The sequence below is a fragment of the Carcharhinus amblyrhynchos genome, chromosome 12, assembly GCF_965287045.1.
Source record: "Carcharhinus amblyrhynchos chromosome 12, sCarAmb.v2.hapA, whole genome shotgun sequence".
In the NCBI taxonomy this organism is placed as follows: domain Eukaryota; kingdom Metazoa; phylum Chordata; class Chondrichthyes; order Carcharhiniformes; family Carcharhinidae; genus Carcharhinus; species Carcharhinus amblyrhynchos.
This window is the reverse complement of record NC_137335.1, coordinates 44,822,840-44,838,018: the sequence shown is the minus strand read 5'-3', so window position 1 is coordinate 44,838,018 and position 15,179 is coordinate 44,822,840. Positions and strand designations below refer to the sequence as shown.

The 15,179-nt window shown below is 38.2% G+C and overlaps 1 protein-coding gene across 1 annotated transcript in view; it reads right to left on the bottom strand.

Annotated features, from left to right (window-relative positions):
- Positions 1-14,864, bottom strand: part of nrxn1a (neurexin 1a) — a 1,747,513-nt gene extending 1,732,649 nt beyond the window's left edge. Inside the window, exons 1-2 of the mRNA XM_080200471.1 lie at positions 14,194-14,864; positions 10,382-11,750 (exon numbers count right to left, since the gene is read on the bottom strand). Of these exons, the coding sequence (XP_080056597.1) occupies positions 10,382-11,102 (721 nt within the window). The 5' untranslated portion in view covers positions 11,103-11,750; positions 14,194-14,864. The remainder of the gene's footprint in view (positions 1-10,381; positions 11,751-14,193) is intronic.
- Between the last annotated feature and the right edge of the window lie 315 nt (positions 14,865-15,179).

Below are 15,179 nucleotides of genomic sequence, written 5' to 3'. Positions count from 1 at the left end.
ACTCAAACCAACCTCCAAACCAATTATTTCTCATTTACAATTTATCCAGCTAAGTAAGCCCATTTGCTGTTTTATAGCTCCATTTCTTCTGTTCTCATTCTGTTAAATAAACATGATTAACCTTTTGAATTGCCATTTATTTAGGTTGTACAACATTCATGAAAACCGAGTATTCTGATTACCATATCTTTATAACATTAATCTTCCCAAAAACTAAACATTACTTCTGAAACACTGGCCCAAATCTTCCAGTCTCCAACAAACCAGGAAAAAGATGTCTCTTTCAACCCCAAAATGCATTTGAGAAGCCCTGATGCACTTATACCATTGGAATTGCCCAGGACGTCTGAACAGATGTCGGAATGAATTTTGGCTGAGAGCCCAGAGAGCAATTTGAGTAACAGAACACCTGATCCCCAGTGGAAATATTTTTTGATTGACAGTTAAGACACTCTGAACTCTGTGGTCAACCTGACAATGTTTTCTGATAGATGTTAAGTGGATTCAAATACTTGTGGGTTTGTGATTTTTGAAATTTCAGTCGTGACCTTATTTTTTACAGGTGGAAACTTATCAGTGGAGAATTTTTTTTCATGCACAGTTCTTTTTACATACGTCACTTAACACTGAGACGTTCACTGGTTCTAGGAAGTGTCCAATTGATCCATGGGCATAAAAGTGGCAGAGGTTGCTGGGGGGGGCGGGGGGGGGAGGAACCAATCGAACTTGCTTTTTAAAAAGTCCCTCATGTAGACCAGGGTTCATAATACCTTTATGGGACCGTGAATCACAAATCTTTAGAAGTGTCAGATGTAGTCATCTGACAGGAAGAAGCCTGCACCCTTTAAAGACACCTTCAAAAATCGCACAGCTCAGTTGGGAATCCCAGACTCGGGACCCACCAGCCATTTTTAAAGGGCTCCCAGGTTCCTCATTTAATGAAAATCCAGGCTGTGCTCTCCAGAATATGACAACTAGTACATTAAAAAGAGATATGACTTCTGCATAGGTTCTCTCTGCTGTCCCAAGGTTTCCTGTGGTGAGAGTTTTTCAGGATTCTGCGTTGGAACAGTAGACAGAAAAATCTAAGGAAGGTAAGTTGGTAGATTTCTGATCAGTATCAGAAACAGGGCTGCAATTCTCCCAAAAAAAGTTCAAAGTGTCGAATTTGCAGGAAAACTGGTGTAAATCATGCTGGGTTTTTTTCAGTGCAGCTTCAGATAAGAATCTCCCTTACACCTGTGCCACACAGAGGTCACAAACGGCAATATCAATAAATGTCCAGGGGCAGGACCTACTCACGTCAGAGGCTGAGAGTTCCAGGCCTCTGTGGATGCGCAGTGGCCCCGATCTGTCAATCTGCAGTTTGCTGGCCAGCTCGATCACTGGCCAGACCAGGACCCTCGCAGTGCTGCCCCCCCCCAAACCCCCCCCACTCCACACCCCCCCCATGACACTCAATTGTGGCCCCACATCCACTTGTGGGCCAGCCCTGAACTCTCCCCCTCCCCATCCCAGACTTTCCAATCTCCTGCCCTGCCTCACAAACCCTCCCACCACCATGCCCCCCCACAGCCCCAGCAGTGACGATCTCCTCCACCCCACCCTGGCAGAATCACCCCAGGAGGCAGATGCCCCCCCACCAACTCCCAGCTGACCACTCCCCTCCAGCCTGCCTCAATCACCAGTTTTTCTCCTGCTCCCATTGATCACCATAGCAGAGTGGCAGCGGGACCCTCGACCCCTCCAACTGCCCCTAGGTCCTGCCCCCAGAAAGCACCACCCTCTTGGCACTGCCCCATACCTGATGGGCAATGCCAAAGCACTCCCTGGGCATGGGCACTTTGCCCTTGGGAAGTTCTGGGGGCACAGTCTGGCACTGCCAGGGTTCTCATGCCCAGGGCGCACCACCACCCACCACCCGACCCCTGTGCTGTTTGCCACCCTTCTTCACTCCAGTTGGGTCAACCCACTAGTTCCCCGAAAGAGGGGAACCGGTCTGAACCTCACAAGTGAAATACTCCTGCTGGGGTACAAGATGCTAGTGGGCTCGGAGAATTCAATCGCCAGCCTGCTAATCAGATTTAAATTACATTAACAAGTAGATTTAAATCACTTACCTGGTGTTCTTGCTGGTTCCAACAGCGCCAGGAGATGTGCACACAGTGGGAACACATGGGCAAATCCAGCAAATTGGCTGACGTGATTCTCCCGGCCCGCGGCACTAAAACATTAGCGTGGCGGGATGGGAAAATTGTCCCCAGAGGTTCTGACCTTGATTGGAAGATTTTCACATTAATATGAACTAAATATTCACAACAATTTGCAAGCCATTGGTGAGAGCCAACATCTACTCTCCTTAGGGGGGCACAGTGGTTAGCACTGCTGCCTCACAGCACGGGGGACCCAGCTTCAATTTCAGCTTTGAGTGACTGTCTGTGTGGAGTTTGCACATTTGGCCTGTGTTTGCGTGGGTTTCCTCAGATTCTCCAATTTCTTCCGACAGTCCAAAGATGTGCAGATTATGTTGACTGGCGTGAGAAATTGTCCCTTCGAGTCAGGAGGGTTAGCAGGGTAAATATGTGGGTTACAGGGATCGTGCCTGGGTGGACTGCTGTCAGTGCAGGCTAAATGGACCCCTTCTGCACTGCAGGGATTCTATGATTCTACTATCTATTGCATCTGGTTCCCCAAGCAGCTGGACACTTTCTCCATGAAGGTGGATATCAACCCAAAGGCTTGAGATTACTTGACACTCATAACGATTCATCAATAACTCTATAAAGGCATGATTTGCCTCAGGAAATATCGATAAAACCGCATCCATTTTTACAGACTAGTCCCCTTCATTGATTACACATGAGATTCACTAACTATGTCCAACTGAGCAGAACTTGGGGAGTCCAGTGTCCTGCTGCCTCCCACCCTGCAAACAGGGTCTTTCCTTTGTTGCCAAGAACTTCTCCTGCTCACTTGTGTTGTTCACCATGTGACAAGCCATTAACTGCCTTCAAAATCCTACTAAGGTGTTCGTACTTGAGCTAGCAGAAGTTGTGTGAGAGTTGAAAGATGCTGCTTTTATGAATTGTGCTATCTTCTCTTGAGCTCTCCTTGGCCTCCTCCTACACAAACGTGTACCTTGAAAGACCAGTGTGAGATGAAAGTTGTCAATTAGAGTTGACAAGGGAAAGGGCTCAAAATCATAATAATTGTGCAGATTATTTTGTTTCAGTTACTGATGACATTGTCAATATAGCTGATTGTTGTGTGGTTGTGTGCTATCTAATTCTGTCACCACGTATCTAGGAGATCTTCATCTCTCCATTCAAGCAGCCATATGCTCCGCCATTCTATCACTACACCCTCCTCTTTGCAGTGGGCAAAGGTGGAAATAACCAGGTTACCACTGCAGGTTCTCTGCCTCTTCCTGATGTTCTGCAGAATGCAAAATTAAATGCTCTGAGAGGATGAAAGGACAATATTTGCAAATCATGATTTTGAAGGATAAATGTGAGATATCAATAAAATGACAGTAAATGTAGCTGTGTGTGCTCAGATGGGAATGTGAGGAGAGACCTTGAGCAAGAATAATGGGTGGAGCTGAAGGATGTGCTGATCTCAACACGCAGAAGAAGACTGGGAAATCAGTGTAACGGAGTTGTTATTGAATGTGCCATGCCACTCACATTTCTGGCCCTGATAACATGACTAAACCTCTTGTGGTGCTGCATCCAGAAGACTGCACTCCTGCTGCATATCTCCTCAGCAATTTCAGTCACATCAGTTTCATCTCAGACTACAAATGAATTCCTTGTCTGAAATGTGTTCTTTTTGCATCTCCTCTAACTCTCCCTATAATTTCAACTTCAATCTGAGGAAGATGTCCACAGCACATTTGTTGAATGCAGGCAATAATTCAATTGGTACATTTGCTGTCTCCATCTCTTAACATTATGCCTCTGCATGGGCAACTGTACAAGAGATCAACTAATAGATTGAATGAATACTACATGCTTGCATATTACATTTGTTATGCAAAATATTTACAAACGCAATACACTATACTTGCAGTTATGTTACTTTTATTCTGACATGTACTGGACAAAGCAGTACAATATAATAAAAACTTGCATGAAGATTTAATTTACATCATCCTCTATCGATACATTCAGCTTATAAGTAAACACAGTGTTAACAGTTTTAATTGTTTATTATTCAATTTATAAAATGTGCACGTGAAATCAAAATAATATATATTTGCTTAGTGAAGGCTGCACCGCTGAAAATGTAATATTTTAAAATGTTAGTAAGCTATCACAATTGCTACTATTCTTGCATATCAGGTTTATTTCAAACCAAAACTTTTGGTCAACCAACTCTTTAAGTATCATTAGATATTTTTTGTATTTAGCACTGACTACTATGCTGTAGTTACAAACACAGTTGAAAACAACATTATTTTACAAGAACAATAACAAATTTTTTTATTCCTGTCAAGTATCAGATCTAGAATTATTTTCCTTATGCGCATGTAACTTATCATTTTACTAAAATCATTTCCTTTAACTTTTCTATCACTCGCGGGACTGTTTTGATTTATGGCATATATTCAATATCACCATAATACCAAGAGCCTGAAAAAGACAAATGTTCCAACAATTCATTAAACAGTTGAACCTTTCACGTACAGGAGCAAAAGAGGTGGAAGGGAATAATTTATAACATATACAATTACAGAATTCAGGTGGCATTGTTGTAAACCAGAATTTGCAATGATAGTTAATGACATTAGAATTTCAGACTGCATTTTAATTGCTCTGTGATGTCATCCACTCATGTTCACGAATGTATATATAAAAGACAATATAGGGGATATTTGTTCATTTAAATCAAGTACTCTTACAAAATCATACCACTAGTCATTTGCCATTTATATACTTAATCATGGGAATAAATATGCACAACAATACCATATCCAACTGCAACACCAGGACAACGATTAGAATTTTAAAATATTTGATTGCAGCAAACATACTCCATCACCAATTGTGTTTGCTTGCTTACCAACTAAACAATAGAGAAACCAATTTTGTTCAATTAAGAGTTTAAAAAACAAAATCTAAAAAATAACATTAATGTCAGTAACATCATACTGACATTTTTCAGAAGTCAGTTGACTCATCTGAGCATTTATTTGCCATTTAAATTACAATTATTTGCCATTTAAATTACACTTCTCTGCAATATTAAATACAGATTACACATATGGTTCAAGATTCTCTTTCATGAAATCTCCAGTTGTGTTGAAGCCCCTACATGCAACCATTTAATCAAATTTTGTAATAAGCTGAAAATGTCCATGATGCCCAGACATTCAAAAACGTTATAAGCAACAAGTATGCATTGCAGCAAATGCTTCTTGCAAATAATCTGCTTTATCAGAAAAAATCTATAGCTTCAATTCTCAGTATATCACTTGTCAAACCAAAATATGGAAAGCTTGCACAGTTTTTGACAAAAGACCTGGTCTTGTAACTAAATTAAATGTTATAAGTTGGACATTTATTTCATGTTTTGTAAGTTTTAAACATTTTAATCTTCCTTCAAAAGGACGTTACTATACTTTGATTAACGTAAGTCATTCATTTTTCCTCCCATCTTCCTACATTAGGGAATCATAAATTTATTACAATGAAAAGCAGCATGTTCTCCCGCTGTCAACCTATTAATAGCGCACAAACTGTTGTGGTTAATAGCACTTCTGTACACCCCATTTGTAGTGTGCTCTACAACCAACAGATCAGTTATGCATTAAATTTCCAAATCATCTAGCCTCACACTTACATCTGCTGTACATGACACAAGGACAGCAGTTACCAATTTCAGTCCAGACATGAAAAAGATTAAAGGTGAAACTCATTAATGTATATTTCCTGTCAGAATACTAAATAAAAAATGGAAGAGGACCCTGGGGCAAAAAATCAATAACTCAGCTCCTGGATTCATCACATGCAAAATTAACAATTAATTGGCATTCATTCATTCAATGAAAAATCAGGACAAACTATCAGCAAAGTTAGAATCAATGCAGAAAATGTTCACACTAAATAGATGGACTTCAAATTCATCCCACATGTAGATACAAAGTCTACATCTCCTGTCAGCAAGAGAAAAAAGGTGACAAATGGAAGTTTTCCATTAGGTGAATGGATTATTTTCTTTAAAAAAAATTTGTCCACTTTAAAACCAAATAAAAATTTACCAAGCTAGGTTAGTAAATGTATAACCAACAACAAACCTGCTTGACAAAATGCAGCTAATTTCTTTTTAATTTTTTATATTTTGATCAAGTATTTCAGAATGTTTCCCACAGAGAAACATCAGAACAACATTTCCAGAAGAATCCTAATGTTCTTTACAAGAACACAAAGTAAAGGCTAATCCCAGCCTGGATATAAGTAAGGAATTTTTTTTACCCATTTACAGATCTTATTTTCCCTTGTGAATCTAAATGTAAGTTCACTGCCATACCACAATTATCAAGAATACTTGATTGTGCAAAATTCAGCTGCACAGCAGGGAACTATTTATTCAATAACTCAAAGGTTGTACAACACTGGGTGACTTTTGGAATAAAAATTCAAATGGCTGAATACTTTTGAAATGCTGGATTTCTTTTCCATATAAACATTTATGAAATTCTGTGATTTTAAGTAAATTCAAAATCTTGGATGGGATTCCTGACTTTGTTAATTTTAGCATAAAAGTAGATACAAATAAAACAGGTGGTAAAATCTAAATATAAATTGTCAATATTCTTCCATGTTTCGTGCTACTGAGTTCCTACACATCTAGAAATGTATTACTGAAAATCTGGGAAAAGTGAGAATAAAAGTCAAAATTCACTTGTTAAAGTAATTAAAAACTCTTTCCTCAAGTGTAGAATGAATTTGAAAACTATGGCAAACTATGTGTTCATGAACTTGGCAAACCAAGATTTTCTTGCATCATCAATATAGTGATTAGAGCAACAAAACCCATGCTGCATAAGTTTATATTACAGTGGTGTATCTGACAGATACTGTATTAAATAACAGTGTATAAGACCATGCAACCACAAATACATGATTGCAAACTTTAAAAATCACCCTATCTTACCATCTTATTACACTCTCTCTTCCAGGTTATATTTAGCACCTGTTTTTATTCTATACTAAGTCTCCAATTTTCTGCTTTCTGTCTCCAGTATAATGATCATACTATCTCACCCTGAGTTACCTTACTGTATTTTCAGTTCCAATTGAATTATTTAATTTACTATATTCTTATGTTGCCTCACTCTTGTTGCTATGTTAGAATCACTATTAAACTTGAAGCTGGCTTTTTTTTTTACTCTCAGTCTTGCATTTCTCTCTCCATGTGACTCTATTATCCCAATGCCATTATATTCCAGATAACACAATGAATAATATTTAAGATTGTTGATTATTTATGTTATTTGTTTCATATTTGGAAACAACAAGATAGATTCAGGTAATCTGATGGAAAGCTACAAAAAAAATTTAAAATTCTCAATGTTTTGGAAAAGCTTGGTGAACCATTTCTAACCATCTTCAGCAGGAAAGTCAGCATTCACAGCTGAAGCAAGTAGGTAATTCATAATCTTCATTCAGATATTTATTGTAATAGGATTGCAATCTACAAATCATGAAATAATAATAATTCCATGGCATTTATAATGATTCTTTTCATTAATGGTTTATTAACTCTGACACAATTTTTAACCTATTTTTTTCAAATGGCTAAAAAGGATTAAAAGCTAAGCTTTGATAGTGCACATATAACATTTCTGCATAGTTTTTGTGTTTCCAAAGAAATAATTAAGGAAATTTAGACCTTGTAAACATACAAAGGCTTTTAGCTAAAAACAAATAGAATTAAATGGAAATGGCATTCGTGCAAGGCAACATATGACATATTCAATTGAGTAATATATTCAGGCAACATATATTCATAAGTGAAAGGTGGCTTCCATCATACTAGATGTTACCTAAACTATTACAGCACTTGGAAATATTTGGCTATTACTTTAAATGCAGGTATTTTAAATTATGCTTTGTTTTACAGCTCTGGTAGATTACAAAAGATACACATTAATCCCTAGTATTCATGTCATCTGAAGTGGGGTGAATGGAAGAATTATGGATGAGAAAGAAGTCAGTGGAAAAGATGTCCTTTTTTTGCTTTTAGGTTGAAGATTTGTAAACACTTATTTGGTGTTGGAAACTGCATATCTCGTGCCCCATGCATTACATTGTAAGAATGTTTCTTCTTCTTTTGAGAAGATAGCCATTGTAATATTTTCATATATAGAAAATAACAATACTGTTACACATTTTGCACATCTACTAATTATTTGAAAATTGTCTTTACATTGTGCATCTTGAGAAAAAAAGCCAGTGACATGCATGTGTAGTAATTCCAGTGAAATATTGATTTTTTGGACCTAGGAATGAATTGGGTCATATTTCATTTGGAGTGGCAACACATGTATCCAACAGCATGGCTGCATTTTGACACAAGCAAAATTAGAGCCAAATCTAATTCATGTGGTTTCTCTCCTTTCATAACGCTAAATAATTACCAGAGGCCCATAGGACTGCAAGCCAACAAATGAGCCACTGCATCAAGTACTTAATATTGCTATTTCTTTTACATAAAAAAATCATAGGAAGAGTTAGCACAAGAATTAAAGAAATTAAGCCCTTAGAATTTAATCTTTACACATTAAGTTCATCTTCCCAATCACATAAAAAAAGTCAGTAATGGACAAGAAAGTTAAATGGTCATTTTTTTTCTTAAAAAAAATCATTACATTAACTAGCATCTTAAAGCAATTAACCATGCAAATTGCCCTGTATATATGCAAATAAGATACACACAGTTTAATTAATCTTTATGAATTGTCAATGCCATTTGTTTTCTGTCAATTCTAAACAACATCATTTCGCAAATCTAGGAATGATGCATATTAAATTGCAAAGAATTAACCACAAACATATGTATAATCTGCATTTTTTAAGTTAGCAGCATTGGAAAGATGGAGTGTGACATTAACATTAAGAAAATTCTAGCTGGTTAACACTATTTTAGTAGAACTCCTTGTTTGGAGTTTATTAGAGTTGATAGGGGTCTCGCTCACCTGTTTCAGAGCCAGCAAGAGCCCTGTGTTGCCTGTTTTTGGGAAAGCTTAGTACATTGTGCCAATCAGGCTCTGAATTAAACAGTGGCATGCCTTCCTTAGGATAAGGGACTTCTTGGTTAGAAGTCCCAACTGTCAAGTGCTGTTGGTCAATTATAGGCCAACAACACTTTGTGGCTTGGCAGCATCATCAGGGATGCCTTTCAGTGGGGCCACCCATTCCAAATGCCATGTCCTTCAAACAGGCACTTAATGTCTGACAACAAGTGATTCTTCCAGAAGCTCAAAAGCAAACACACCAGGATTTGTTTGTCAAGCTTTCTGCATAGTGAGCCCCATGTCTACTGGTGCAAGAATGCCAGCAGTGGCAATAATGAGGCTTTTAAGGGGACATTAATTGTCCTCTTTAGGATCTCAATTGGTGTCTGGACAATGACTGAAAAACTGTAGCGTTCCCTCCTGCCACTCCCCTGCCTGATTAATGTGCCCCAGAACCACACTCACGCAGGGGAGGACATTAAGTTCCACCCTAGTCTTCGCATTCATAACTGGGGAAAAAAAACAAACTTACACAATGGAAAACTAATCCAAACATAAAGTTAAAATCTGTAATTTCTTGCACCAATGTTATTTATTTAGTCTAATTCATTCTGCACACTTATTGTTCCATGCTTGGGTTTCTGGCCTTCGATTTTTTTTTAGAAAATGTTATTTTTCATTTTATTTGTTCATTAATGGGATGTGGACTTTGCTGACTATGCCCACATTTATTACCCATCTCTGACTGCCTTTGAGAAGCTGATGGTGAGCTGCTTTCGTCAACTGTTGCAGTTCATGTGGTATCGGTACAACCACAGTACTGTTAGGGAGAGAGTTCCAGTTTATGGTTTAATTTTAAATAGAAAGGAAATTGAGACTTTTGAGTCTTTGATGGTGTAAGATACAAAGAAGATGTAGATTACACCATCAAAATTTCAGTTGTATGACCTAAAAATAAGGTGAATTAAAGCAAAATTTATTTATGTTGGAAGATATCAGTAAACAAAGAAAGATAATGGCAATACAAATGAAGAATTTTGTCTGTTTTTAATCTTAGCCCAGTGGATACTTTTCCCCTACAACTACTAACAGTTGTAATAATCAAAAAAAGGAATACAAACAGGATTATAGTCATCTTACCTTCACTGCAGTCTTCTCCTTGAAAGCCAGTGTGAGAACAATCACAAATTGCCTTATCTTGTACAACAGAGCAGGTTCCACCATTTAGGCATAGACTGTGATTTGTGCAAAGATAGTTTTCATCCATCTTGATTCCTTGACCATCAATGAGTGTGGTGGTCCCATTTCCAATCCTGAGGTCAGTTATTAATCCCTGGAATGGTTCTTGATGTAAAACTGAGGTTAATGTTACTGACAGCACCGATGAATGAAATTCTGGTGGAATTCCGCCAATATACAATTTGCTAAAGACGGTCATGTCTCTTCTCTTTGATTTAACTTCAACTGTTTTAATCTCTTCATCTACTATTAGTGTTGTCTTTTTGAAATTCCTCCGAATAACTACAGAATGCCAGATACTATCGTTAACTTTAGTGTCTGACTGCAGAACGGCTGCTTCAGCACAGAAAATTGAAAAGCGAAGTTGAAGATATCCATCAACAATTAGAAGTTCCAAAAAATCACAGAATCCTTCATCATCAAAATACACCAGGAGACTACTGGAAATGTTGGTCTTCATATTAAAACTCATCTCACTTTCACAGCATGCATTCCACTTTGGGAACCTTGCCCATTGTCCTGCAGCTCCAGTAAATTCTAAACTGACCCCGAGGTTAACAAGGCATCCGAAAAGCAAGCCAAACCAAAGCAAATGGCCTTTTTTCTTGATGACAACAGCCATCTTTGTAAATGTTGCAGCTTGCTGGATATTATACAGGTTGCAAACAATTTGTAAAAAGTCCCTCAAGATGTGGAGATTTGCTGTGCGTTGCTAAATGTATTCCTTTGTGAATCCAAAATTAAAACAAAGTTAGTGAAGCAGCACTCCAGCAAGGTACTGATGGCAGTCTTTTAGATTAACAGTTAAAAATGTTGAGTCATCAGAACAAATGGTATCAGTGGTCCATATCCACAGTGGATTTTGATTTGTAATCAGGTTACACAGGTAAATTTTTTGTGGTTCCAGATAAGAAAACAAATGGTATTTAATTTTTCTCTGAAAAAGGAACTTATCCACGTGTAGATCCAACAGATGATTTTCTCCAGTCTTACTTGAGTACTTTCCTTCAGTAATCCCATTAAAATACCAAAACTGCTCTTTGTGACAGATTCCCAGCACAGATCCTCAGACTCATGCCATCATATTAAAACAGACACTCTGAGTCATCACTTGTGGCTTCCTGGGCTGCCTACCTCTTAGTGGTGCTGAAAAACATAAACTGTTAAGTAGCTCAGCAGCCACTTGACATGCAAAGCCTATCAGCAAGTCTTCCTTTCAGGGCCAAACTGTGATTCCAGCCTTTACAGCAGCTCCAACACAATTCGCAATCTGCAAGGAATGAAAGCAATAAATAATAGCATGACCCTTAACTCAGTTTAATACCATCTTACAATAATATATGTGATAGGCTCCCTGTAAAGGGCTGCTACTGGGATAAATCATCTTCTATTGCTTGTGCAGTAATGAATATGCTGAAACTTTAAACTCTTGTTTATTGTTACAGAATACTTAATTGCACGAGTCATAAACCAACTCAGCCAAAAAACTAACATGAAAGTCACTTTTTCCAATCATTTGACCACATTCAATGTCAATCTTCTTTAGTATTGATTTTTATTTTCAAAAATTCTTTCACCTTTTCTTCTTTGTTACAACAGTTGGTCCTTACATTGTTATAAAGGTTTCCTTAGTTACATTTTTTATATTGTATTGAAAGAAGGAAGAATATTATGACATGTAGAATTCTAAAAAGGTAAATTAATAATAGCATATTCTGTAGCTTATATTACTGTGTAATGTTATCAAAAAGGAAATGGTGGCTTAAAATTATTTAACATCAGCAAATTCAATTGTGCTCAACTTGTTTTCTCTTTGCCACACTGGAGAAATGGCTGCAATTGTTATTTGTCATTACTCCTATTTAATATTCATAAACCAATAGAAGTAAGCAGGATGTTGATAGCACATAATATTCTTATCAATAGTACATTTCAGGATAGACGTTTAATTATGAACAATGCAACTGATACATCTGCGTAATATTAGAACACCTTAATTATATTTATGAAGCAACAAATATCCAAAATCTAAGTTGTCACGAAGATAGTCGGCATTATGCAACCTGTTTAGAACATTATGTGGAAAGGACAGCGCGAGCTGGAGAACCATATCAAACTCAACATAAGGGGCAAATAAAGAAAATTGTGATTACCTGTATTCATCTTCTATAGTTTAACGCCAGTGTTATTGTTTTTACTTATATTGAACAAACTAATTGGAAAGAAACTTGGGATATTTAAACGGTTAGTCATTTAATTTATGACGATCTGGTTGTAAAGTTTCGATAATATCAAACTCAACATGAACATGCGTAGCCATTCTAAAGCTGCGCACAAAATATGTACAGCAATCTCTTCCCTCTGCCCCATTTCCAAACATATTTTTGATACACCGCGATTTAATATTGAAGTTACTACTTGGATCGATTTTTCGACGCTGAACCTCGATACCGAATTAACGCTTCAATAAAACAAAACTAGCAAGTACCAGCAATTAATAGTATTGTAGTGGACAATAGTCTCCACCGAGGGGGAGAGAACACATCCAGCTCAGGACGATTCTTACAGGTGATCTTATCCAATGGCATTTAGATTCCGATTTTATATACACCACAAGTTATATAATTACCTACCTTCGAACACCGAATATTCTGACTGTGTTCAATCGCATACTGGAACGTAACCAAACAGGAGTAAACTACACCAGAACGTGAGAAAGCATTAAGCGCGACTACAATGGGAATATAAATGTGGCACATTCCCTCGCATCATTAGATAACGCGATCGGTATAAATGATCAGTTTATGGAGCCGGCATGTATGTTGAATTTAATATAGAGCTCAATGGAACAATATATGTCAAACATGTTCTACCTATGATCATATTATCTATTCTTCTGGCCATCAAAATTGGAGTTTGTTCGCAGGATAAAGATCATTCCATTCCTAAATAGACCTGTCGCTTATATTTGGTTTAAACATTAATATTGGACAGGCATTAAAGCACGCCGTTAACTATTTAGCATTCAAGCGCCATGAAAAAGGGCCTTTTATAATGTTATTTACAACGGCACCCAGAACGAACCGTTAATTGGCATTTCACCACAATTTGTCGTGAATTCTAGTGTCTAGATCATCATCCCATCTTTAAAAAAAATGCGAATAATAAGGAAATCCGCCGTCGAAGCATTTCAAAAATCCACACACACGTTCATTACCAGGAGATCCTTGCCTGTCATCTCGGATCAAAGGGGAATTATGTTGTAATTATACAAATGATATATCCTAAACTGTGCCAGGGTTTTTAAATGGTTATGGTTCTAATAAGATGAATAGGCGGCAGCACCCACCCCCTCCCCATTTTGCATGTAATCAATTTATAAAACATGCCGAGGAGCTGACGCCGGATGAGCCCGAATTGCCAATTTGAGGCAACAAAATGTACGTGCGATACCCTCCGGATCAATCAGGGTTAGAAAAGTGCCGTTCTTAATGAGAGGCAGGTACAGAGCGAAAAATAAAATTCTAAGAATCCCTGCGTTCAACCCATAAGTACGTGTTGTGGAGCATCACCTTCATCATCGCGATGTTCATGCCGGGTTTTACCTACAGCAGATGTGCACCGCTATGCCCATCTCTGGACAGGGCCATAGTCCGTACAGCTTCGCCGTTACCAGCTCCTGCATTACATCCTATTCAAATATGGAGTTTTACCTGCAGTACATCCCCTGGACGTCAGAAATAACTCTCGGCCTTCAAATGTGAGATCCGATCACATTTAAACGTTTTCTTTCCCCCCTCGCTCTCCCTCGCTCCGCGACTTGGTTCTCCCGCCTCTGTTTACAGGACAGCAGACTCCCCTCTGGCTTCAGCTCGGTTTGTCAGCGGGTTGCTTGAGCTGAGCGCGTCACACGGGCGTTTCTCTCGAAGCAAACCAGCGCCGACTCTGCAGGAGCAGCAGCAGCAGCACACAAGCGAATCTCTATCTTCTCCCTCTCTCCCTCTCTCACACACACACCGCAGCGTCAGAAATCTTCCTCATTAATTTATCACCACAAAAAGAATACGATGGGAAGAACCATATGCTCCACCACCTCCGCGAAGTCAATACAGAATAGAGAGGATTGCGAAATAAATAACCGCTCACCCACATTGAATAAAATTGTTTTGCATTTGTAAGATGTTTAATGGCGACCAGGTGAAGAAGTGACACTTGCAAGAGGACACCCTTCAGGTGTGCTTCAACAGAGTCTAACGATGCATCACCCTCCAGCAATCGAACTGGTAGCAAATCGCTCCCAAGTTTGTTTCAGGTTTGGAGACGGATTCACACCGGCACAATCAAAATCCAATCCAATTAGTAGGATTTCAATACTGGTGTTGACAGCTGGCTGTATTACGCCCTGACATCTGCATGATGACAAAAAAGTTTGATATTTAGGACTGGCCTGCAGGTGGGGTAACACATTCAAGAAAGATTTAACAGTAAATGTAAATAGTTTCCTCTTTGTTCTATTGCACTCCACTCTAGACAACAGTGATGGATACCCTAGGCCAGTAAGTGGCCCTCCTTCAACTCAGTGACCCGCAAGATTGAAATCAGATTTGTTCACTTACCATAACCCCATTAATAAGATTAAATACACACCAAATATTTCATAATGAAGTATAGAAAATGCATAATCATTTATATATTCGTA